Source organism: Purpureocillium takamizusanense, chromosome 8, assembly GCF_022605165.1.
Source record: "Purpureocillium takamizusanense chromosome 8, complete sequence".
Lineage (NCBI taxonomy): Eukaryota > Fungi > Ascomycota > Sordariomycetes > Hypocreales > Ophiocordycipitaceae > Purpureocillium > Purpureocillium takamizusanense.
In genome coordinates, this window is record NC_063075.1 from 1,977,422 (window position 1) to 2,001,971 (window position 24,550).

Here is a 24,550-nt window from a genome sequence, read left to right on the forward strand (position 1 = left end):
CTCCTCACCGGTCTGCAAGAAAAAACTTAAAATCAGTCGGCTGTGCTGCTGTGCCCGCGCATCCACGATATCATCCCGTTTACTCCTCCTCCTAGCTGGTGACAGTTTCGCGCCACGAGAGCTGACAGGGGAGGGCGGCCCGTCACGAACGGTGGGCCGCGGCACACTCCTTAGCGCAAAGTATGACGCCAGTCATGCCATAAACGTCACGATGTTGTGGGTTTCCAAGTCCAACGGAGAGCGTACATACGTGCCAGTCAAGCCACGGACTACACTCAGGGCACAGGCAGGGACTGGCAAGGGGATCAGTGCAATGCAGACCGGTACACAGAAATCTTCGGCGAGGCTGTGCAATCGGTGGTGATATCAAGTTCCATTCGAGCTCATTAGATACAATCCTACGCAAACGCGGTCCCTGACGCGCCGTCCAAATATCAACTCCAAACCTGATGCCTTCACAGGCCAGGCAAAAAAAATCCAAATCTAATCGCGTCCAAGCTGGTTCGACGCACTTCAGGCCGATCATGGTGCATAACTGAATGCATCGACCCGTCTCAACCGTGTGTTAAACTTTTTTCCGTAACAAAGGAAATAAAAATAGCTGGCACTTGACACACCATCCGCCTCAGCCTTCTTTCGCTCGCTTTAACGCTCGCATAAAGCGTTGGGTATCAATAAATGGTCAAATGCCCTCCGTTGTCCAAGTTCCCTTCCGCGTGTGCATGGCTGGTAGTACAGGTTGCCCGTTGGCCGTCTCGTAGTTTGAGGACACACAAGAAAGCCAGGCTCCTTGGCTAAAAGGACGTGTCCGAGAATCCGATCGAGAACTCAAAGAAAATCCGCTGGGTTCTGGGTATATCCGGCGCCAGTCCTCGGCTCTATCGTGGTAATATACAACCCTCTGGCCTGTCCGTCCGGACTCAAAGTTTCCGACCTGGTTCCAGGTTCGAGGCCGGCAGCGGAGGCAAGAGGGAAAAAACGCAAGGAGAGAGACAGTAAAGAGAAACCAAGTCCGGTTCTTCGGCTAGCATCTCCTCGGCGCGTTCCTTTAGGCAGTCGGGTGGGCGAGGATCTCGGTAGCATTTGCTTCAAAGCGTAGATTGAAAAGGCGAACGCTTTGCATAAACTTCTCCGTCTTCGCCAGTTCACGCTCACGGCCAAACAGCGTCTCGACAAACTCGACACCCGAGTTCTTACCCAGACTAGACTGCTTCTTGCGAGCAGCCTTCAACATGGGAGCTTCGCAAGCCTTGAGAAGGGACTTCAGCTTTTCCATGAGGCGGTCGCCGGCCTCAATGAACTCACGGATGATTTCCCGATTCTCGGCACTGCGAACGAGGCGAGCCTTCTCATCGGCATCCTTGATATGGACCGAGAGTTCGATGAGCAAAAGCCAAAGGTCGCCAGCCATGTCGGCAATGGGTGTGGATGCCCCTGCGTGGTACACGGTCCAGTCATAAATCCACTTGCCAAGACTGTTGGCGTCGAAAACGCTGCCCAGAAGCAAGATGGGCTCCTCGGTGGGATCCCAGTTCTTCAGCGAGTACCCGGCGGGTATCTTGTGTCGACGAGCGTCAGCATCCGTGGCCTTTGGTGCGGCCGGCGGTTTGGCCCGAGGCGTGTTGGACGGCCGAGTGGTGGCGGGCCGCTGAGGCACCGATGCTGAAGACCGACGAGCATGCGAATGGCTTGTCGGAGGCCTGGCTTGAGGCTGTGGCCTGGGCGATTCATAGTGAGCGGCCCGGGCATAGGCAGGATCAGCGTAGTAGGCGCCGTTCTGCAGGTAGTCGTCGTAATTAGTGTACCATACCCCATCATGGTCATAGATATTGTGGTGCTTGTAATGGCGACTCTTGGACCGTGACTGGGCAGGCAACACATAGGTGCGCCCCATTGCCTCGATGATCTCGTCCTCGTCGGATTCTCCATAGGGTGTAGAGGCCCGGACATAGGTATACGAGTGCCGGCGATCGCGCCCTGGGCTATTTTGGAAAGGGCCAGGAGGCCGGCGCGATGACGAAAAATGTTTGGCACTCACATCTACCGTACAGTAGTCCCCATAGCTGTTGTATCGCGGGGACTCCATGTGCGTCCGTGGCGTGAAGTTGCCATGCTGCGAGTAGCTGCTTGAGCGGGTGTGCGCAGCGCGCGTCGCTGGTCGCCGGGGCGTGGCCGATTCGAACCAGTTGGGCCGTGGCGAGGGGGTGGGAGTGGCTGAAGACATTCGCGAATACTCCCACTCGTGGATCGGAGTCGATCCTGGCGTTCGTGGTGATGGGTAGCTCATTGTTTTTGATTGATCCTGCGGTGTCGTGTCGACATCCGGCCGTCTTGCTGGTTTTTAAAACCACTTCGGGGACTGCTCGTGGGTGGCGGGCAGTGACGTAAGTGCTCGCGGGGAGGTCGACAGCGCCTCCGTCGCGAGTCTGATCGGTGGTGCTGGTTTTGATCTCGATGTCTGTTCGGTCGAGGTCGACGTGTCGCGCCGGGGGAGAGGCGCGTGTGGATGAGGTGACGGGCCGTCACCTCGGTATGTGGTCGGAAGTGTAGGGGTTAGAAAAGATTCCTGCTTCTGCAAACATGACCGATGTTTGACAAATGTATTTCCTCTGCAGCGGAGGAAATAGTGAGCCAAGTCGCGAGCGAACCTGGCTTGTGGTGTTTGGGCTGAAGACGCTGGGCAACGCGTGACCAGCGAAATCAAACAGGTGTCGTTGAATGAATACAAATTCAACGTCGACACCGACGTATTTCCAGCTTGTTAAAGAGCGTGTTTGGTGAGAATTTGTTTATTGGCAAAAGCCAAAAGGTTGGAAGAAAAGAAGGCGGGAGGTTGGTGTGGGCGTGGTCGCGGTATATATTTGAGACTGTGCGGCAGCGGAGGCGAGAGGCGATGACTGCCCGCCTCCTGGGGCATCGCTCCAGGCCGGGGATGAAGAGCCGGCCGTGCAAGGAAGCAAGGCAAACAGACCACCGTCCAGGGGAGGGGGGGGTTGCCCAAGAAGGCTGGACAGGCATGCGACAAGGGGGCCCGGTTGTGTGGTGTGCTGGAACCGGGGGTGCCACCTCACCGTGGTTGAGGAACCAGATTGCGCTGTTGTTCCCTTTCCAGGCTGGCGGCCGGGAGGGGGCGTGCCGCTATCCGCCTCTGGGCAGGCCAGTGTTTCTGGCCTGTGTCGCTATTGGGCGTCAAGGCCGTGTGCCTTAGTCACACCTATGGAAGCTTCGGGCGGAAGCTACACAGTGCCAGAAGACACGGCCCCCGCGATGCCGTGCCGTTGGTGCAAGCCCTCGCTCGCTGCGCCAGTCTGTGTGCGTGTGTGTCTGTGTGTGACTCCGGCGAGACTTGTTGCGACCGTCACTGGCTGTTGCTTCTGCTTCTGCACTCGCTGAGCTGACAATGTGAGACGGCGCTCACGTATTTTCGTTGGCCCACAGGCTGCGAGACAAGAGAGCGCGACCAGGCGCTCTGTCCGAGCTGACTATGAATTGACAGACAACGAGGCCGCAGCTGATAAGCCGGGCCCGGTCGTGCTGACCATGGTTGTGAGGCTCCGATCACGACTCTGACCGTTGAATGGAGCACAACCACCACCAATGAATGAATCTGGCCTCGGCACTACGTATCAAGGTCGTCACCGGTCCTGCGCTCGGCGGATCTCTCTCTGGTCTGGCTACCAGTGACGGCCGCCATGCAGCTAAAATACGGGACCTACGTAACATCCAGGCTGGTGACTCTACCATCCCATCCCACCCACGCACGCCTTGTCAAAGTCGCAGCTGCCCTGCGTTCGCGCATCAACAATTGGTGGTCAGCGGTGTTCCGGGTTGAAACGCAAGGAAACGACGTGCTTGTCGAAATTTCCTGCCCATGCATTAGATATCGCTGTATTCCTCAGCCGTCTCGACAGGCCTTCCGTGGTCCCGGGTGCCCCTCCCAGGCCTGTCCTCCGTTTCCAATTTACAATCCCGGCAAGCGAAATGATGCTTCTGTGGGGTTACGATCCTGGCGGCCGGTCGAATGCAAGTCAGTGTGGCAAGGCCAGCAGCAAGCCATTTCAGCCGGCAGGAACTTTGTTGGGGCGAAGAGGATTGCAAATGGTCGTCGTCGCCCGTTTCTCTTCCTCTCGATCATGCATCTACCTGACACTGGGTGCTCTGTTGCGCAAGCCGCGACGCCCCCGTGGTGTCGTTACTTCTCAACTGCCGGCCGGTTTTGTCCACCGCTCCGCGAGACTTTTGCGCCTCAGATCAGTGCGCCTCAGATCAGGTAGGCAGCTACTATTCATGTCGATGTGGTTGGTGGTGCGGACCCCGGAACCAACACGCAGTGTCACTCCGTGGGCTTAGTTCGTCCCTGGACGCTCTGACCCGCGATGCCCTGCCCTGCTAGTAGTAGAGGAAGAAAAACTTTTCTTTGCCAGGGCGGCCGAAACAAGCTTCTGAGAGGAACCTGGTCAGAGCTCGACAGGCAGCGACCTTGGAAGGTTCCCCTGTCATCAGTCCCCTGGCAATTATCTGGCCGAAGCGACAAACGCCGAGCGGCGAAGTTCAAGGAGCAGTCCTTCATGGTCCGTTGGTCAGTCGCTTGCATATATTGTCGCCGGTAGAAAACCTCAGACTCCAGCCATGGATGAACTCCGCACTAATGCGCATGCGGCGACCTTGCGTCAATATCGCCACGGATGAAGAGTGGCCGTTCGCATAAATGGGTGTTCTACTACGACAACAAGTGATCATGGCCTCGCGCTACCCGGACTCGAGCTCACCCACATAGTCAACGTCGGAAAGTTAAAAGTATGTAGCTTCAACACCCGAGCGAATTAGATGTCCAATAATACAGTAAGCGGCTCTGGGATACAATTATATCTACAGGGCTTTGTTCCCACGTTTGCTTTCCAATGACGGCTTTGGCCGGCGCCACATCACTCGGCGTCAGTGCACTTGCTTGTGCGTTGTTCCCACTTTCGATGGGGAGAGCACATGGTCGCTATTCATGGAACGTGGCCCAAGCATCGAGCATCCGATTGTACTGGCCTCACCACCGTATCTGCCCTGCAGGAGCCACGTCTTTTCATATCTTTGTCAACCGCCGGCTTGAGTGTGCGCTGCACTTGACGCGAGTCAGATCCTTGAACTTTGGGGGCTGCTTGGGCGGCTAACAAATGCATCTGTGTGAGCAAAGAGATGTGCTGAGACATCGCGCGACAACGAAATCGAACCGCGCTGGGACAGGGGTGACGAATGGGGTTGATTCCTGGTAAGATCCCCAGAAACCACCACTAACAGCTGTCCTGCAGCACGATCCTTGCGCTAGAGACGCACGCTTCCCGGCTGCGGAGGACCCTCCAGCACAGGCAAACACTGGGGTTAGACGCGATCTAGCTGCTGGACTGTCTGCATCGCGACGACGAAGTATGTCGATGGTGAACTGCTGCTCCCGCCATCCGCCAAAGTATACGGCAGGTCTACGCGTTCACCGCATGATCACACAGCACGGCATCAGGCGGCGGGACATTGTAATGCATGCCGATGTCTCACTTGTTTGTTGCGTCCCCCAACGTCAAGGTCTCGGTATGTTCAGCGAAAATTTTACTTTGTTCAGTTCGGCGGTTCTTGGACGGCAAAATCGCATCGCATTCTTGGAAGCTCTTGTTCGACCTGTGGGCCAGTACTGTGCCGACCAACGGTGTCGCCGACTTGGAAGATGGCGCGTGTGGTTCGTAAGCTGTCTGGGCGGACGCAACGGTGTTGGACAAGGCGTTGAACCCACGTCGAAGGAAAACAGAAACAATAAGAATGAAGGGGACACGCGATACATGCAGCCTCTCTTGTTGACTAGCAGGTACGTACAGCATGCGTCTCGGGAAAACCCACGTCTGCCATCCACATGTTCAGCATCACGCACAGACATGCCGAATGCGAGCGTGAAGCCCGCTTAGCGAATTCAGAAGCCGCATGCACAATGAATGGCTCAGGGATCGACTTTCAGCTGGAAAGTGGTTGCAGGCGTCTTGTTTGGGGCCACTGCGCCATGCGCGAGTCACACACACGGGGCAAGAATACCAACGAGGTGTGAGAAACCGAGCATCCAATCCTGCTTGGTAGGCGTCCCCCTCACGCTAAAAGGCCCACCGAAGCGGGAGTGTCCAGCGGCGGCATCCCTCCAAATGGATCCATCACAGCTGCCCGCTGCCCCCCGGGCCGCCCGCCGTCAAGTCCCACCCCGCTGGCGATGCGATCCATGGGTGCACCAACTCAGCACTCTACACGTAGGGATGGGACGGGACCAAGAGACCGAAGGAGGACACCGCACTGTATGGGCCGCCTATCCGAGCGCACAAGAGGCCATCGTTTGGGGCGTGTTGTCGGATTCGACGCCACCGCGCGTGCCGGGCCCCTTACAGCTTGGTAGCCTGCCCTGCCCCCTTCCTCGCACCTATTGTTGATGCCTCACACGGGCTGTGACAGAGCAGTGCGAGGAGGTTGCCAATGACAAGGCATGTTTTCACCACCTTGGTAGAGAAAATGGCCTTGACTCGCTGGGATACCCGCACATCGGCCCTGTCAAGCTGCACAAATGACCACCAGCATATATTTGCTGCCGCGGCAGTGGCACCAGCCGCCGCAGCTCGTTTGCCAGGCAGGAGAACGCAGCCCAAGCAACCTGGAAGGCCAGGCCTCCTCGTACTCGTTCGCGCGCAACCTCGGCCACACAAGTGTCGCTGCCACCCCCCTAATACAATACTGTACGTGCTGTGCTGTAGGTAGGTACTTCTGGAAGCACCGGGCACGCCCACCACGCCCACCGTTGTCTTATTAAAGGGAAAATTCGAAAAGTGCGCTAAGTGCTCGGTGGCCGGTGTGTGATTTCCGCCCCCCTCCATCCTCCCCCGGGCCCCTTCCTTCACCTTGCTCCCTGGCATCCTTGCCCCTCGATTTGACAGGGACCTGGGCTGGCGATGGGTAGCAGTAAAAAATTTTCACTGCGCCTCTCCCGCCTTCTCATTTCGCAATTTCGTATGATGAAGCACGAAGACGACGAGATATGTTGCACACGCGGCCTCGGCCGTGCTATTCACACACTCACAAACAACAACGAGGCGTAGTCGGTCCTGGCAAGCGACGACATGTAAGCCCGCGCGCCGCCGTGACTCACAGCCTACCACCTCGCTCATGTATCGTCTCCCAACGCACAATGCCCTTGAGCTGTATTGATGTCCAAAGATGGCCTCGCTGGCGAATGGCTGTCGGAGACGGGCGACCAGCCCCCAGCGCGATTGGCGAGGCGTGCAGACACGTCTGTTTCGGGGGGGCCGCACCCCTGCCCGCGCCTAGCCCCAACCATTCGCCGGCAGTGCAGACGTCAAAAACATCAGAGAGACTGACTCCATTATATTCCACCAAAAATAGGGATATATCGAGCGGTCTGTAAATGGCCGCCAGCAAGAAATGCTGACCGACACTTTGGACAGAGTGGCCTTCTCGGTGTTTCTTCGAGGCGGCGGTAACGCGATGCACGGGACGAAGCACCAAGCGCCCATGTCCGTCCTCCGGAAAGCGCTGGCGATGACAAGGTGAGCCGAGAGGGCACGACCAAGCAGCAGGTCGCACTGCCGTCGTCCAAACTGACGCAGCATGTCGGACGTCAATCATCATGCGAGCAGCGGCACCTTCTGGACCCGACGGCGCCAAGGGCGTGCGACAGGGAGATGCTTGCCTTACGGCGCGCTGATTTGTACCTACATTGCAGGACGCAGCAGGATGACGTCTAGTGTCGCCGGCACAACACAGCCCCTGGGGGACACAAGAAGAGGGTATGTAAATTTGGATGCCCGTCTTGTCGTCACGAAGAATGATCAGCCAGCAGTGGGTGCCACCGCTGCCTGTCGCCTGTTCGGGGAGACGTGACACTGCTCTGTGTGTTCTTTGGTGCGTGCAAGGCAACCAGAACAGAACGTCCCACGGGCACCAAGGTGTGCGAGATACGGTACCCTAGGCAGGCAGCATCGGTTCCACCAGCCTCACACGATGCCGTGGACTGGAAGGCCGCCATCGGGGGTGGTCATGGAGACTCCCATCAGCCTTGGTGGCCCGCCCTCGAAGCACGAGGATTCAGCAGCAAGCCGCCTCCCGAGTACTACGGAAGGAACTCTGCCCAGACTCCCGCCGTGGCACAAGGCCTTGCGACGGACAGACGGCGAAACGCCAGCCGCCGCGCAGGAGGCCGCTCCGTCGCCTGTCCCGCGAATGCGAGGATACCCAATGAGTCCGGGTTGTCTGCCTCACTCACGCTTGCATCGTCGGGTGGCGTGCGCCGGCGAGCGCGCGTCCACCTCCGGAGACGCCATTTCGAGTATGATGCAGCGAGCAGCAAGCAGGGCTGCTGCTGCTGCTGCTGCTGCTGCTGCAAGCAGAGGAATCTTTTCTTGATGCAGCGGATCCCCGTCATGCCTGCGCGCGTGCACCCCTCCGGTTCCAGCTAACGTGCTATTCGATGCCTTACTGCAACCACGTCACACAGCTGGACCATGGGCAAGAAGATCCTTGGTAGATGACCCCTCTTGTTTGCAGAAAAGTATTATCCATGTTTAAGAGGTCAGCGCAGGCCCAGGGCCGGCCCTCTTTTTCGAAAGATAGCACTGTCACGCAGGTTTGCAAACGCACGTCATTGTGAGCACGCCCAGTTGTTTGGTCATTGGGCATCTATCTATCGACAGGCGCCACCACATCAGGCACGCCGCTGCGCAGGAGCACGCGGACTGATGGCGAGACGAGACGTCGCATCAAGAAAGAAAACAAACGAAGGAAAGAAAGAAAGAAAGAAAAAAACGTTGTCTCGTCTCTTTTCGCTTTTGCTTTTCCCAACTTTGCCCCTCCCGCGCACCACCCGCGGGACAGACAGGGGCGTGCAAGGGGTGACGCCGGGCTATTGTTTTGGTTTCCAGCTTTCTGATTTGTTTTTGTTGCCCACTATTGTCTGAGATCCGCTGTTGAGCCGCCCGCCCGCCTGCGCGCGCCCACTTGTAAACTTGTAAGTTACTAATGGCCCCAGCTCCGAAATGGGGGGGGCTTGACATCTCTTGCTGACTGCCGAGTTCCACGTGTGATGGCGGGCTTTTTTGTGGCGGTGCACAGCTGCTGCCACATTACGTACAGGGGTACCACGTACCCGCGCCTCGTGTCCGTGCCCGCGCCCGCGCAGGTGCCTGTGCCTGTGGCCCCCCCCCCCTGCACGCACGCCGACGCCGAATACCACAGCACGTGACGGTACCAGCCTGTCGGGACGGGCCTTGCGCCACCAGAAATCGCTTGCTCCACCTCCGGCCGGCACGACGGGCTTCCCAACCCGTCAACGTCGACTTACACGTTCCTCGACGTCCCAACTGGTTGGACACGTCCCATCTTCTTCCGCCTTCCATCCCTTGCCAGCTGCACTTGTTATTGGTTCCCCTTTTCGTCCAGAATCTTTTCTCTTTCTTAACCAGCTTTTTAAGCGCGGCGGGGTGCATGCGTCATGCACCTACCAAGTGAGTATCGACGACTGGCGGCAATCGCCACACATCACTAGGACCGCGATGCGTCATCGCAACTCGCGTTCATGGCAGGTCACTTCGCCTCCACTTGGCTTTTGTCGAGCCCTCCCTTTTTTTCTTTTTTTTTTTTGCCCCTTCGCCTACGATTCTCATCTCCTTTTGTCCTCACTGATGCTCTCCTTGCCAGGGTGAACCTGCGTGCATGATCCCCCGTTGCTCGACTGTTTCATTAACGATGAGTCACGGTGTGAACCCTCGCTCTACAGGTAGCCTACGAATTACACACCCCCTGTACTACGACAGTAATCGCCGCACCAGCTCTCTTGTGCGAGGCAGAAACCGGTCCTTGCGTGCTTACGTCGGACTTTCACGGCGCGTTGTATCATCCGTGACGCGTCGCATGGTGGCCCCGGAGGGAGGAGAGTGGTCAGCCCAGCAACGAACCACCTACGTTAGGTCGTACTCGAAGCCTGCCCGGCAGGCAGCAGGGTGTTTACGAGTCGCCGTCGCATACGTACGGTGTCCTCGGTTGTCTGACAGACGCGATCGGGGCATCATCTTGGCCGCCACCGCAGGAACAAGGTGGCGCGACGCGCAGACATTGGCCGGACACAACACAGCCGTTCACGTGCCACGGACGATCTCGCGGAGGTATCGGCGACAAGCGCCCTGAACTTTTACGAGGGCCAATAGTAGCCTCATAGTGCCGCGCATACGAGTCTGCCTTGCCCATGATCCTCGTCGGCTGCCTGGCGGGTGCGAAGAGTCACGCCAGGTATGGCTGCGTTCTCGAGACAGCATCCCCGGCTGTTGCTTGCTTGTCTGGATAACGGCACGCCCGCGACGTATCGCAGCGTCGGCCAGGAGGGCCAGGCTTCGTATCTTCCATCATCTACGTGCGCGTGTCGCACATCGCACTGGGCCATCGTTAAGACACCAGACATATCCTCTGCAGCCCGTGACCGCAGCGCGGGCCCTTCGCCACCGTGATGTCCATATGCTGAATCGCACCATGCCCGACCCGTCCGATGCCACGAGCTCATTACGCCAAGAACTCGCTTTGCGGCATCTGTTTGTGTAGACGCTGTACTTCGTAGACTCTGTCAGAGGCCTGCTCCCCTCCAGCTCGGTTGTGGTATGGTGGCGGCCGATGCTGTACAGCCGGTTATCACTCCCTATCGCGTTTCCGTTTTCGGATACCAATTACAATCTTCGAATCCGCAGCTCGACGCTTTCTACATCTTTCAGGGGTTCTCGTGCGACGATGCTATACAACCGTGGTCAAATTACGTATCGGTCACCGTGTAGCGGACGACGACACAGGTCAATCAATGCTTTTGTACCAAACCAAATACGAACCGCCAATATGCATCTCGTGTACAAAGGAAACCCAGACCAAGTATGAACCGCCAATAGACATCCAGTGTACAAAGGAAACCCAGATCAAAAATGAACCGCGCCAATATGCTGCCAGTGTACAACCAAGAAACCCTCTTTCCAAACGCCGCCATACCCAACGCCCGACTCCGTCGCCTCGTATGTCCCCCGGAAATTCTGCACATCTCGCCCCCAGTAAAGCCAAACTACTGCTGTGCGGCGGGGCGCACAAACAGTTCTTCCCCACCACGAACTCTCACTTCAGAGGGGGTTAGCGGCGAACGTGATCTACAACGGTTCTTGTAGGGGACTTACATCGTGAGAGTTCATCGGGAAAGAGTGAGCAGGGCCGGGTGGATCGCCTCGGGGCTGGCGACCTGAGCAGCAGCCGTGGCGCGCTGGGGCACCATGGAGCACCTCTTGCCGTGCATCATGCACCCGAGGCAGCAGAGGGTGTTGATGTTCTCGGCGCCCGGGTGCCTGGCGACGATGCAGTTGATGCCAAGCTTGTCGCAGCGCTTGCATCTGCGGTCGCGGGCCACCACGCACCCGTTGTTGTTGATGCGGTGGCTCTTCAGGTGGCTGAGCGCCCGCGACCGCGGCACCACCTTGAGGCATCGCTGGCAACGGCGGTGGTAGGCGCCGGCCGCGATGGTGTTTGCCTCAATGTCGGCTGAGGCGTCCAGGAGGAAGCTGGAGTGCTCCAGCTCCAGGCTGCTGCTCCTGCTGCTGCTCGAGTCCCCCCCGCGTCGGGACCCAAACGACGGGGAAGCCGGGTCGAAGACCGACTTGGAGTCGTCCCCTTTGTCGAAGAGGACGGAGGGGGACTCGGCCCCGGGGTTCGGCACTGAGGCCTCTCTGGTGCGACCAGAGGCGACGGGATGATCCCGTGCGCCTCTGCCGAAATCAATGGGGATGGGAGTCACGGGACTCTCCATCTCCATGACCTTGAACAGTGACATGACAATGTTAGTAGTCCGCTAGGAGCGATTCGCCCTTGAGCCCAGGCGAGGGGCAAGAACAAGAAAGGAAACGGCTGCATAGTATGCTTACCTCTGATCCGTGACCAGGTGTCTCGGGCATTTTGAAAATGCCAGGCGTGTCTCGCTGTCTGACTGAAGAATAATGGTGATGGGTGACGGCGAAGACACTGATGACAATGGTAGAATCTGTCCGATGCAAGACGAGAACAGGAGGGCCATCCTCGCTCTTAAGTAGGAAACTGGGCGATTGTTTACCTCTCTGTTTCCAAGGGCTTTGATAAAGGTTTGAGAGTCGACAAACCCTATGTTCAGGAAGGTTTATTGACTTATGCCGCCAAACGAAGCGGTGCGAAAGCCGGGGAAGCAGCTAGGCGTCGCAGCAGCGGGTCGAACCTGCACTTGCGCCAGTGGTACGAACACAATTGCAGCAGGTGGCTTTGATTGTCTCTTCTCCCCCATTGTTCTTCGTAATTGGTGCCATGTTTTCGAGCTCGTGGCGCCATCACATCACTCGTTTGCAGTTTGGGTGGCTGGCTTCCCGTATCAGCGGCCCGCAGCACACTGCGCAGCCTGATCAGCAGATGGCCTGCAATGTTGTCATCGAGCTGCTAGATACCAAGGCACGACTGTAAATTTTTAATTTAGATGCCTCTACAAGCTGCGTTTGGTGCCCATTGTCCTATTAGGTTGCAGTTCGCAAGAAAGGGTCAAAGTGTCCAAAGGGTCGCGCTCCTCCAGCCCTCGTCCGTCACGCTCCGAAAATCGGTCAGCTTAGGAGTTGCAGTGGCTCAAAATGGACAACTAAACTGGTGTCATCCCCATTTACAGTTGAGACCATTCATCGCCTCAATTTTAATGCTCGTCGAGGACGCCTCGTGCCTGCCGCCACATATATACGCTCGGGTGATTGTCCAGAGAGTGGAGCGCCCCTACCAGAGTACAGAAGACAAAGGAAACAAGGGCGCAACTACCGCGAAATCTATCTTGTATTGACTTTAGCCCGTCCTGACTGGCTTGCTTCCCAGCCAAAGCTTCAATCAGGCTCGGTCGTGGAATAAGTCGTCACCATGTGGTCGAGGCACAGTGCCACTCTGTAGATTAGAGGGAACCCCCTTCCTCAATACATGGGATGGAGCCTCCAAATCTTGAGAAGGAAGATCTCTTCTCCATGCTTTAGCCGCCCAAAAGTATCCTACTAGAACCAACACTATCGTTGCCGTGGTATGTGCACCCGGAGGTCATAGGGGCCCGATTGGTCTTGTTAAGTGCCTTTTCAGCAAAGGGCTTACGGCAGCCTGCAGCTTCCTCCTTCCAATAAGTGCCGCTTCCGCAATGACGGTCCCTTTCTGCACAGAAGGAAACCTCATTTCGATGGCACGACTGGTCCACTCCCGAAACGTGCAAGCTTACTTCCTCTCGGCTGCCCTTGGGGCCGCTCTCGAACGCATGCCCAGTCGCTAACCACCAGTCTGCTGCAACCGACGGCTGCCTTTACGCTCCATGGGTTTGGTCGACTCTACCCCGATGACATGGAATCTTTGCAAGCTTCAGAAAATTTAGCCCGCATTGAGTAAGGAAGTGACGTTCATTCGTGCCGTGGATGTCCGTCCATCACCGCTTGCGTCGCGTTCTCTGCGCTCCGAGTTTCGCGGAAGTCATTGATACATAGACTCGCAGAAAATCATATCAAAGTATTTCGTAGGTTGAATCTATAATCTCACATTTTGTGTTATTCTAGCTACGTGCAAATTGTGCTCAGAATCCTGCGGCAAAGTCCCGGTGCTTGTCGTTTTGCCCGACACGGAGGCTCCTCCCTCCCCCCTTGTGCACCCGGCACATTGAGCTGTGTATTCTAGGCACTATTTTTTTTTTAGCAACTGCACGGCTCTAGCGACTATATTCAAGCGCTTCTATATGCTTCCCGAATCGACTCTAAACCTCAACACTGTCTCGTATTGGTCCATTTGCCGGGTGTGTTGCCCTGAAGGAAATGACTGATCACCGCCATCATTTCGCATTCAAGGGGTAGCATACGAGGATAAGAAACGGATTTCCGAGAAGAACGTGTGGTAATTAGGCAAAGGAATGGGCGTCCGAACTGTAGATGATGTTCTGGCGCGTACGGGCGCCGCCATGGGTCTCAGCCGTTGATGTACATCATCTGGAATGCAAGGCTTTTTGCGCGCGTCGCGATTTGGATACCCTGCTCACAACATTTCACTCGCGGTTAATTGTCCATCTTCAAGGGATAGATGCATTTCCTAACTACTACGCGAACCGCCCAGCCCAACAAAGTTTCCGGGGTCAATAAACAATATGTCGATACAAGCAAATGACAACCATGCGTATGAACGATTCCCAACTCCGTTACCCTGTAAAGTCAAGTACCCAGGCAGACCCAATGCTCCACGGTGAGCCGTTTATCCACAGTCCCATCTTATTTCAGGCAATGCGCTTCGCTACCTCTACAGCATAAACGCCAGACCAGCGGCAGCACCAAGAAGGTTGAGGGCAACCGTCTTCTTGTCCGAGCCGGCCTGGACAGGGACGGTGTTGTTGGCCACACGGGTGTGGGAAGGGTATTGCTTGGGCGACTCAGTGAAGCCGGTAGGACGGTAATGCGGCGCCGAGGTGGGCTCTGGGTGAGGCTGAGGGTAAGGCTCGGGCTTGGGGTGGTGAGGGGCGGGGCAGTGGTGGCAAGGCTCCTCAGGCTTGCAGTCGTCGTCCTTGCAAATAACCTTCTTGCCGCAGTCCTCACCATCGCACTCCTCGAACTTGCACTTGTCGTCGTGGCAAGCCCACTTCTTCTCGCACTCGTGACCGTGGCACTTGGGGAAGACACACTTGCCGTCGTGGCAGACAATCTTGCGCCTGCACTCCTCGCCGTTACACTTGCGGTAGTGGCACTCCTTGCCGTTGCAGACGACGAGCTTGTGGTGGTCGTCGTCCTTGCCGCAGGGCTCGGCGCGGCAGTGGTCGTCCTCGCAGACAACGCGGTGATGCTCGCACTTGTCACAGTGCTCCTCGGGCGCGCACCAGTCGCCGTGGCAGACGATCTTCTTGTGCTTGTGCTTCTCCTCCTCCTCCTTCTCCGGGCAGTACTCCTTGGTGTGGGTCACGACCTTGGTCCACTTCTTGCCGATGGGACAGTCGTGAACATCAGGTGGGCAGGTCGTGATGGTGCCAATGTGAGTGCTGGTGACGGTCTCGGTGATGGTGTTGGGCTTCTCCGTGATGGTGGCATTGGGGTAGGGGTTACCGGCCAGGGCCAGGGAGCTGGCCCCGATGGTAAGGAGAAGACTCGACAGTTGCATGGTTGTGTTTTGGACTACTCCGAAGGAATGACTAAGGTAAGAACAGTAATGAATGGCAGGTCCTGGGGATCCTGAAGCGAGCGACTGGAAGCTGGGCCGGTTAGTGGGTTGCTGAGGAGGGAAGAGAGGCATTGGCCAGGGCGACCTGACAACATTTATAACTCGGCGGCGGACGCGTGAGTGATTCGCGGTTGGGCTTTCCTTCGTGTTTCTGCTGCACCGCGACGCCGGATCGACCCGACCAATGGCCTGGTAAGACGTCGAGTGCCATGCTGAGCCAAAGGCTGAGGCGGGGGATTGTGTGTGGCTTCGCGAAGAATGTTTCGCTTTGCGCTTGCTCCAAGAGTCGTCGATGTTTTGTGTCTCAACCCCACCTCGAGAGTCTAGCGTGTAATGTTGGTAAGGTCAGGAAGCTCGGGCTGTCGACGGATTCCAGATGTCGGTTCATCGGGAGGGGTGCCAACCCTGCAACCTCCAATCTGCTTCCATTCCAGCATTGGTCCCACGACCTTGGGACGGGCTGGCTGAGTCTCCTAGGCCAAATTGACATGAATCAGGCGAGCAAGCTTACAGCTCTAACTCGCAAGTCTGCGAGCCTTGACCTGCGGGCTTTTGGCGTACGCTAGAGGTCATTGGGACATGGTGCTTCGTATCGAAGCCAGCTTTACGCAACTTGGCTGTCTGGCATCATAGCCAGGCATGGCCTCAGGAAGGCTCAGAACCTGGGTGCGCACACGCAGCGCGGAAGCCGCGTTACGCATGGCTTCGTCAGGATGCGTAGTATACATGCAATTCCTATCTCACTTGCGTTAACCATCTAACCCTGGTGGCATCGCATTGAAGACTCGTCGTACGTATTACTGGCAGGCCTTCGGCCAGGCTGTGGAGCTAACAGCTAAGTAGTGGGCGGGCGGGCGTTCAAGCGGTATCGGCACGCGACGCCTCCCGGGTGGACCATGGCGGGTCATGCAGGTCCTTGTTTTGGAGTTTTGTGCATTGTCGCGAAGGATGTCGTTCGTCTGCAGGCGGGGGGCCGAGACACGCGAATGGAGTAGGGAGAAGCGATTCGGCTGCCAGTGACGAATGGATCATGGGCAAACGCGACACACGGTTGTCTGTCGTCTGGCTGTATGGAACGCGTCTGAGATTATTGGACCCTGACGGTTCGCCGGCTTGCTGTTATTCCGTCTCCGATGTAAGTGATGTAGGGTAGCTCGAGTATCCTGGAAACCTGAAGTCAGCGACGACATCCCTAACACTTTGTCTGCTGTAGTACTGGCTGTTGATATCCTTCTGGCTTCACTTGTTTTTACTCTCATGCATTCGTATGTGTGTGCTGTTGTGGTTGACGACTGGCAAGTCTGCGCTGTGAGGACCAACATGGTTGTTCACATCAACATTTAAATGAATTAACACGAAGGTTGAATGGGTGACTAGCGCCCCTCACGCTCTTCCAATCTCGCAGGCACACGCGTGGTAAAACGGTCAGTTGTGCAACCCCAAACGACATAGTAACTACAGCAACTGCAATTTTGAATTATACTTTCTAACATGGATCCTGTTTACCCCCGGGGGGCCTTGCTGGCCGTTGGAACACGCATGCATCGTGGAGATTTAACCCGTTGAAGGCACTAAAGTCTGCGTAAAACTACTTGCAAGAATGTACTTCAGCTGCACATGGATGGCCAGGCGGGGGGGTTCGCGATCCCCTGTCAGATGCACTATGAAACGAAATTCGCACCGACCGAACAAATCTGGAGCTCTTGCTTCACGATCTCGATGGCTTGAAAGTTCCGCAGCCAAGCCGTGTTCCGACGCGTCTCGAGATGCAGAACCCCGCGCATCGTGGAATGCTGTCTCGGCGTATAACACGCGTAGCGCGACTCGCCCGGTTCGTGAAACGCGAGTCGATCCACCGCCGTGGAATGGCGCACGAAATCGGCGCTCTTTGTACGAAAGTGAGGGCTCATGTCGCGTCTCTATGACGCGGAAAAACTCAAGGCGCGCGACATCGCGTGGTCATGAAAAACATCGGGAACTCAGACAGTGGGGTGACATCCATTGCAAATCACGACTCAGTGCCATGCGCAGGTGAGATCGCTGATCGAGACGCGTCGCTGATTGAATTTATGTTCACCGACAAGACGGACGAAGCAGTCCTGCAACACACAGACGGTGCACGATGGTGGAAAGCCTCAATGACGTCTCCATGTCTTCGCGAGTCGCATGCCCTTGACGTCCGCAGAGGGCGTCGCACCACTGACAACCGCTGAACTGGTAACGAGGTGGCCATGAGGCTACAATCGGACCATTAATATACGCTAGACGCGTGCAAGCACACATGCTACCAATCGAACAGCATACGAAATCTACCCAGACAAGATCTGCACTCGAGTGCTTGCCCCTGGACGAGCGTCGTCAAATCGAGGCCTGCCAGATCTCTTACAACGTGCAACAAGGAGTGCGCACTGAAGGGGAAGGGATAGCAATGCCTGACAAGAAGCACCGACTCGAAGCCACTCGATTCGCGCACGGGGGGGTTTCTGGCCGTCCAGACCCGCTACCGCAGGCTATGAGGCCAGAAGGAAGCAGGCACGATTTGGTGCACATGTCGGCAGCTGACGGGTATCATGTCTGTCAAGCACGAACGGTAGGAGGGCAGCGCCAACGATGCGCGGAGCACACAAGACGATGGTCATTACCTACGTAGAGGACGAGCACCCCCCTCTTGTCGCACTCTCTCGTGGCCAAAATTGTGGACCGTCTGAATCCAGCCGACAAGAGTCAACCGAAAGAGGATTACGACTGCAACTGCACTGGTGAGCCACGTCTGAAACCGTTCTGCTTCCTAGGCAGGGCGAGGAGGCAGGGCATCGCGAAACGTATGGCCGGAAGTGGCCGAGGGTCGTGTCGGCTGAGAGGACCTTGGCCCCCGCAACGAAGCGTGACGGCAAGGGGGGCAAACGTCCCTAGTAGTAGATGGCGACTCTTTGGCCGGATTGGTATTACGCACCGCCAACTCTCCCTCGGCAGCCGACGACGTCTATTCGTGCTTGAAAGGCGACGAGGGCGTCTCCGAGCAGCCGATGGACAATGCTACGTGCCCCCTACGCAGTACAACATCCAGAGCCCACTACCAAGCGGGTAATTTGCCTGATTTTCTCCGGAAAGGGGGATGAGTAGCCGGGACATGTGCCTTGAGCCAAAGTCCAGATGGGTCTGCCATCTGCCGTTGTGCCGTGCCGGCAGGCGATGTGCGAGCCGTCGCACCTCGGCGGGCTCCAAAAACACATAATGCGGAGTCAAGGCGACGCGGACGCCGTGCGGCGACAATGAACCGATGTGAAACAATCCCGACATCGTGCAAACGCATACTTGAACTTCCTCAGTCGCATAGGAAGTACAGCATAACGAGCTCTGTGTCATATAAACGCCTTTATCTGGGCCATATAGAAGCATACAGACGCCCTCGGAAACGAGAACAAACGTCCACTTGCAAAGCTCCAGGTCAACGCCATCATGACATCTAGCGCACTTCCCTGTCATGCCGACCACATCGGGTCCCTCATACGGCCAGAATCCTTAACCAAACTGCAGGAACGCGCCGATGCGGGTGAGATCACTCTGGCTGAGCTCCGCGAGGGCCAGCGCGCCACAATCGCCGACATCGTGCGCAAGCAGCAGGACGAGGGCGTGCGCGCGGTCACCTCGGGCGAGTTCGATCGCAAGTACTACTTCTCGGGCTTCTTCGAGAAACTCGATGGCTTCCGCGAGGTCAGCCCCGTACCGTGGGAGCTCGCCCGCCTGTCCGCACCACCCATCGCGGCGCTCAAGAAGGCCGGGCAGCAGTACCCGATGGCCGCCGTATGCGAGGGCAAGATCGGGTACCGCGCGAGCCCGTACCTCGACAACTGGCGCATGCTGAGGGACTCGGTCCCGCGCGAGCGCTGGGCCGAGTGCAAGTTCACGATGCCGCCCCCGTGCTACTTCCACCTCCGCCTGGCGCCAGGGAAATGCTACAGCGCCGAGGCGTACGCAAACGACGAGGATTTCTTCGCGGACCTTGCGGCGGCGTATAGGAAGGAGCTCCGGACGCTGTACGATGAGGGTCTTCGAAATGTCCAAATCGATGACCCGACGCTGGCGTATTTTTGCTCAGACGAGATGCGCGAGTCGCTCCGGAAGGAAGGCGTGGACCCTGATGCCCTGTTCGAAGTATACCTCAAGGCGCACAATGACTGCATTGCGGACCGCCCAGCAGGTCTACATGTTGGACTTCACATTTGCCGGGGTAAGTGTTGCCACGGTTCAAATTCAGCCTCATGGAGAGCGCGCGCTACATTCCCGGCCGCCCGCCCAAAGACAGACTGACTGACTGACTCGCGGGACAGGCAACTTTTCCAAGTCGATGCACTTTAGCGAAGGCTCATATGAGAAGATTGCGCAGCGCTTCTTCGCGACGCTCCACCACGACACCTTCTTCCTCGAATATGACAACCCGCGCTCTGGAGGCTTCGAGCCGCTCCGCTTCCTCCCCGAGGGCAAGAACGTCGTGCTCGGAGTCGTAACGACCAAGGACCCCGCCCTTGAGGATGCCGAGACGATCAAGGACCGGGTGCGACAGGCGGCCCGCATCATGGCCGAGGGACAGGGACGCTCCGTCCGCGACGTGATGAGAAGCGTCGGCATCAGTCCGCAGTGCGGGTTCGCGAGCGTGGCGGTCGGAGCGGAGGGCATGACGGAGGAGAGGATGTTTGCGAAGCTGAGGCTCGTCCGGCAGGTGGCCAAGGACCTGTGGCCAGACGATTGAAATACGTACGTACGTACGAAGTAGTGGTACTCGCATATGGGCGATGGCGTGGCGGTCAGCCATAGCAGCCACAGACACACTCCTGAGGAGTATACGACCACGAATGCCCAGATTAAGGAGCTGACATGGCTCGTCTTGGATACAAGGCGCAACCGTCCCGTCCAAACATTGAAGCCACAGTGTGCAAAGAGGGAACTTTGTACATGCTACTTCTCGTGCCCCTGACTACGATTTCCGACAAGCCAGGTCGTCCTCCATGGAGCATTCAGGCGCATGCAGACGTTGCTCCTTGCACCAGGTCAGCCGCAAACTCTTGTAATACGTGTAGTGACTGCTACCAGGACGAATCTCCACGCAGACCTTGTCCGGCACCGTTCATCATTCGCTCCAATTGAGACGGGACACCGCACGAGCCCTCTCCGCTCTCGTCAGCGCTATGAACGACTCGTTCCTCATCGGCCCATCGCGCAGGGGGCAAGGCGAGAACTCCAATGGCAGCGATGAGGTATAAGCGCTAGACCATCGCCGCCGCCGCCCACAAGCGCGCCATCAAGCGCGCCATACTGCCCCTGACTGGCCGAGCGCGTTTGTGTCTTCACCAAGGAATGATTGATCGTGCGGCTAAGCTAAAGGGCTGAGCAACAGGCATCGGAAGGCGCTACACCCGCGGCGTGTGGCGACGGCCCGAATTTGTCTCATTTCGACAAGGCTGAAAGGAGAAAGGGTGCAACGGGCCGCCTGGCCCATCGTGGTGTTCAAGGGGCGCAGGCGGACAATATAAGGGGAAGGCGTGAAGCCCCCCCCCTTTTTACTCTACTGGCGAAGGACTCTTTTCTGTTGCTCAGCAGGTTTCGCCTCGCACCATCTGCCACCATGCGCTTCATCAGCGACGATAGCAACCCTGACCGAAGTGCCTTGGGCCCTCGAATCCGTGTCATCGGCGCCGGCCTCCCGCGATGTGCGACCTCATCCCTCCAGGCGGCGCTGGAGATGCCTCACATGGGCTATTTCCCTTGCATGCACATGGCGCACGTAGTGCCTCACAGTTCCCGCCTGGAGCTTGTCATTGCGGCCATAAAGGAGGATGATCGTCAAAAGCGCCAGAAGATTCTGCACAAGCTCTTTGACGGGTACGAGGCCACGACAGACTTTCCGGGCTTCTGGTTCATCGACGACCTCATGGACATGTACCCGGATGCGCCACTCGTGTTGAACCAGCGCAAGGGCGGCGGCGAAGCATGGTTCAAGAGCGTCATGGACAGCCTGGGTTTCTTCATGACACCCGTATACTATGCTTTGTGCTTCCCCATCAAGACTGACCGGCTACACTACACCATCCACCATCTGGCGAGGCCCCAATGGGTCAGTAAATTTGGCGCTCCGATCGGGCCCGGGTTCTACGACAAGTACCAGGAGTTTGTGCTGAGCGAAGCCAAGAAGCGAGGCCGCGAGGTGCTCGTGTGGCGAGCCGAGGATGGCTGGGAGCCGCTGTGCAAGTTTCTGGGCAAGGATGTTCCCAAGGACACTCCGTTCCCATGGGTCAACGACGCCGCGAGCATGAGCACCTTGAGGAAAATCATTGTCGCGCGGGGGATCCTTTCCTGGGTGGCTGTGATCGGGGGCGCGTATGCGACTTGGACGTATGGCCCGCAGCTGGCGAGGTTTGCGGGGACTGTGGGTGCTAGGCTTCTAGACAGTACCAGACTGTCGGGATGAGGGACAACGAGCCGGGTATCGAAAAGCATGCAACTACTATAGTCTTCCCTAGGCGCCCCACGGAGCAACGGTTGGCCTGTTGATCAATCATATATAGTTTCTTTATTTGGCGCATCTGAATGTGCAACGTGAGTCAGTAAGATTCGTCGTTGCCAGCCAGCGTCGTACAAAGGCTGCGTGGCATGAATCGATCATTGTGGTGTGGCTTGGGAGCCAACGGAGGGTCGTGTGTCCCTCAAAAAGCCCAGGCACCTCAAAATGGCAGCGACAATCGTTGGAGCGACGGAAGCCACCGTATTCAGAGCGTTGGAAACGGGTGATTGACAGACAGACTAGCAAGGTGGTTTGCTGAACGGCAAGCAAGGCAGCAATGCGCGGTTGCGCAAGCTGCAACTCTGTCCTTGGCCCAAGGGTACTCACTGTACAGAATATCGTACAAAGTACGAAGTAGATGGGACAGAGGACACATGGAGCAGAGCTGGCGGCGGTGTGTCCTCAATAGCCTCATCGAGACGCATGCGTCATCGCAAGTGAGCCGTGGGCGACGGATCGAGTTAGGTGGTTGATTAGTTCGTGACCGCCGCCCTGCAGCTCTGGCTGTCTGGTCTGTCCGTCCCGGCCGAACCATGGACGTTGTTGGGCCGCCGTGACGACAGATGCTTGCTGCCGTGTGCTCGCCCACGCGGCCATGTCGCGCAGGGTCTCGTCATCTGCGAGGAGCCCGCCAGCATCAGCAGGCAACCATGTCCGGGGGCTCCGGGGCGCGCCGCTGTCTCCCCCCCCACGTCGTCATCGTGGGGTTTGGAGAAACGTGTCCGTCCAGGTCGGCAGGTATTTAAATGACTGATGAGCGCTCACAAGAAAGAGGATAAGAAAATGCAAACGAGGGCATTCTCTGGTCGCGAGATCGTCGTCGACAGTGGCGCCTCTTTTTTTAATTGTCTCGTTCCCCGCCTCTGCAAAGGACTCAGGCCAGGAGCTTGTCTCGTGTGCTTGGGCCGAGAGCAGTCAACCCTGGGCCATCACGGGGCCAAGTTCCGATACACTCGGGCCACTGAGTGCTTGCTTGGGCTGGCGTGGGGTTCCGTTTAGCGCATCAGGTGCCGCTGCAGCATCGCCCCGCCTCCACCCGCCAGGAGACCCGCCCCTGCCGAACCCTCATCCATGCCACAGGGAGCCCCAGTTGTTGGCGGTGACCCTGCATCTATCATCATCCATCCACCCATCCACTCTTGCCCGCCCTTCCGCCTTCTCGTCCTCACGTTTTCCTTCCCCCTTCAAACCAAAAACCTCATCCGCCCTCGCCCGCCCACCGCTTTGTCGTCACGCACCTCGGGCCCCGCGCCAGCATTTTCTTATTCCCATCTTTGGCATTTAGCTGCGCGGACTGAGAGGCTCTTCGCCTCGGCCGCATAGCCCCGCCCCCACCGCCATCATGTTCGACATCTTTGCCATGCTGCTATCGTGAGTTGCTGCCCCGCCATGGCGTCACTCCCCGCGCCGCGGGATCGCAGTCGGTCGGCGCATCTGCTAACTGCTCGCGCTTAACAACAGCTCCGTCGCATCCTTCCTCTTCCCCATATTCGCATCATACAAGGCCCTCAAGACGTCCGATCCGGCGCAGCTTACCCCGTGGCTCATGTACTGGGTCGTCTTCAGCTGCTGCCTCCTAGTCGAGTCGTGGTTCAACTTTATCCTCTTCTGGTGCGTTAGAGTCGTCCCCTGCCAACTGTCAGAATCTTTGCTCACGTGCCTTCCCAAGGATCCCCTTCTACGGCTACATCCGACTCCTCTTCTTCCTCTACCTGATCTTGCCTCAAACGCAAGGGGCGCGGGTCATCTACGAAGAAAGGATCCACCCGTTCCTCGAGGACAATGAAAACAGTATCGATGAGTTCATCGCCAGCTCCCACAGTCGCCTCAAGGCCGCGGGAAGTACGTATTTCCGCCAGGCCATCGAGTATCTAAAGACCAACATTCTCGGCCTTCCCCCGACCGAGCAGCCACCCGCCCAGGAGACGCCCGGCCCGCAGGGGTACACGCAATCCCTTCTCGCTAGGTTTAGCGTGCCGACAACACGATGGGGAAGCGTGAACACTGGCAACGAGTTCTACAACTTCCTCGCCAACGCCGTCACGGCCGCGGCGGGCGCTGGAAGCGGTTCAGCGGCTCCCGGTGCGTCCCGCTCGGGGTCGCTGATCCCGCCGAATCTGCGGGACGAGGCCGAGAAGATGAATTATCTCGCCGCCCAGCGTGAGCGCATTAAGATTGCGCTTTCGGCGCTCGATCGTGAGGAGCAGGAGCTTCAACGTGGTGGTCGCGGCGCGTTCCCTGGCGCGTTCGCGAGCAACGCAGCCGCCGAGGATGACGAGCCGACGCAGCGTCCGGCCAGCGGCCTGAGCAAGAGCCGCAGTGAGACAGATTTCGAGAAAGTAGAGGCCGAAAGTGGAACCGAAGACGAAGGGAATCTTCGTCGCCGACAACCAACGAGCGGGACGTGGATGCCCTGGGGCTGGGGCGCCAGCCCAGACACGGGTATGAGCTCTGCGCGGGAAGACTAGGATCTCCGCATGAATTGGATCAGACGGGAGTTTGGGCGTTTTCCGTAGAGGTGCCAGCGGATGGTACGTCATGACTTTTACACGAGGGAGAGGGAGAGCTGCTGTCATCTCCTCGCGGAGGGCGCGGCGCAGTGCTGCGTAGCTTTTCCTGGCTTCCGACAGTGACACATAGAAGGAAGCTATTCTACCTGGTGCCCCAATATATATATTATCTCACCACCGCTAGTATAAACGAGAACATTCCGACATCGTA

General features: G+C 57.5%; 6 protein-coding genes across 6 annotated transcripts; 3 read left to right on the forward strand and 3 right to left on the reverse strand.

The window, feature by feature from the left end:
- Window positions 1–310: 310 nt before the first annotated feature.
- On the reverse strand, window positions 311–2,903 carry JDV02_008641 (uncharacterized protein). The gene has a single exon (XM_047990259.1). The coding sequence runs from the start codon at window positions 2,285–2,287 to the stop codon at window positions 1,049–1,051; it is 1,239 nt and encodes a 412-aa protein (XP_047846266.1). The 5' UTR covers window positions 2,288–2,903; the 3' UTR covers window positions 311–1,048.
- Window positions 2,904–11,239: 8,336 nt separating this feature from the next.
- Window positions 11,240–11,996, reverse strand: JDV02_008642 (uncharacterized protein; the record flags this gene model as incomplete). The annotated part of the gene is made up of 2 exons (XM_047990260.1): window positions 11,240–11,860; window positions 11,967–11,996. The coding sequence occupies 2 exons, from the start codon at window positions 11,994–11,996 to the stop codon at window positions 11,240–11,242; spliced, it is 651 nt and encodes a 216-aa protein (XP_047846267.1).
- A 2,143-nt stretch (window positions 11,997–14,139) lies between these two features.
- Window positions 14,140–16,576, reverse strand: JDV02_008643 (uncharacterized protein). Its single transcript, XM_047990261.1, has 3 exons — window positions 16,491–16,576; window positions 16,065–16,433; window positions 14,140–15,932 (listed from the first exon to the last, which is right to left on the reverse strand). Exon 3 carries the CDS (start codon window positions 15,340–15,342, stop codon window positions 14,362–14,364), a length of 981 nt encoding a protein of 326 aa, XP_047846268.1. The 5' UTR covers window positions 15,343–15,932; window positions 16,065–16,433; window positions 16,491–16,576; the 3' UTR covers window positions 14,140–14,361.
- Window positions 16,577–18,269: 1,693 nt separating this feature from the next.
- JDV02_008644 (uncharacterized protein) lies at window positions 18,270–20,194 on the forward strand. The gene is made up of 2 exons (XM_047990262.1): window positions 18,270–19,501; window positions 19,602–20,194. The coding sequence occupies exons 1-2, from the start codon at window positions 18,730–18,732 to the stop codon at window positions 20,018–20,020; spliced, it is 1,191 nt and encodes a 396-aa protein (XP_047846269.1). The 5' UTR covers window positions 18,270–18,729; the 3' UTR covers window positions 20,021–20,194.
- A 699-nt stretch (window positions 20,195–20,893) lies between these two features.
- JDV02_008645 (uncharacterized protein) lies at window positions 20,894–21,736 on the forward strand (the record flags this gene model as incomplete). The annotated part of the gene is made up of 1 exon (XM_047990263.1): window positions 20,894–21,736. The coding sequence occupies one exon, from the start codon at window positions 20,894–20,896 to the stop codon at window positions 21,734–21,736; it is 843 nt and encodes a 280-aa protein (XP_047846270.1).
- Window positions 21,737–22,933: 1,197 nt separating this feature from the next.
- Window positions 22,934–24,513, forward strand: JDV02_008646 (uncharacterized protein). The gene is made up of 3 exons (XM_047990264.1): window positions 22,934–23,200; window positions 23,291–23,440; window positions 23,499–24,513. Exons 1-3 carry the CDS (start codon window positions 23,172–23,174, stop codon window positions 24,295–24,297), a joined length of 978 nt encoding a protein of 325 aa, XP_047846271.1. The 5' UTR covers window positions 22,934–23,171; the 3' UTR covers window positions 24,298–24,513.
- Window positions 24,514–24,550: the final 37 nt, after the last annotated feature.

Bases quoted from the DNA above. Each gene is read 5' to 3' on its own strand.
- JDV02_008641 (XM_047990259.1), bottom strand. From the start codon at position 2,287: ATGAGCTACCCATCACCACGAACGCCAGGATCGACTCCGATCCACGAG.
- JDV02_008646 (XM_047990264.1), top strand. From the start codon at position 23,172: ATGTTCGACATCTTTGCCATGCTGCTATC. The intron at 23,201-23,290 runs GTGAGTTGCTGC...GCTTAACAACAG, and splicing joins ATCTTTGCCATGCTGCTATC to CTCCGTCGCATCCTTCCTCT. The intron at 23,441-23,498 runs GTGCGTTAGAGT...TGCCTTCCCAAG, and splicing joins TTCAACTTTATCCTCTTCTG to GATCCCCTTCTACGGCTACA.
- JDV02_008643 (XM_047990261.1), bottom strand. From the start codon at position 15,342: ATGCCTCTCTTCCCTCCTCAGCAACCCACTAACCGGCCCAGCTTCCAG.
- JDV02_008644 (XM_047990262.1), top strand. From the start codon at position 18,730: ATGACATCTAGCGCACTTCCCTGTCATGCCGACCACATCGGGTCCCTC. The intron at 19,502-19,601 runs GTAAGTGTTGCC...CTCGCGGGACAG, and splicing joins TGGACTTCACATTTGCCGGG to GCAACTTTTCCAAGTCGATG.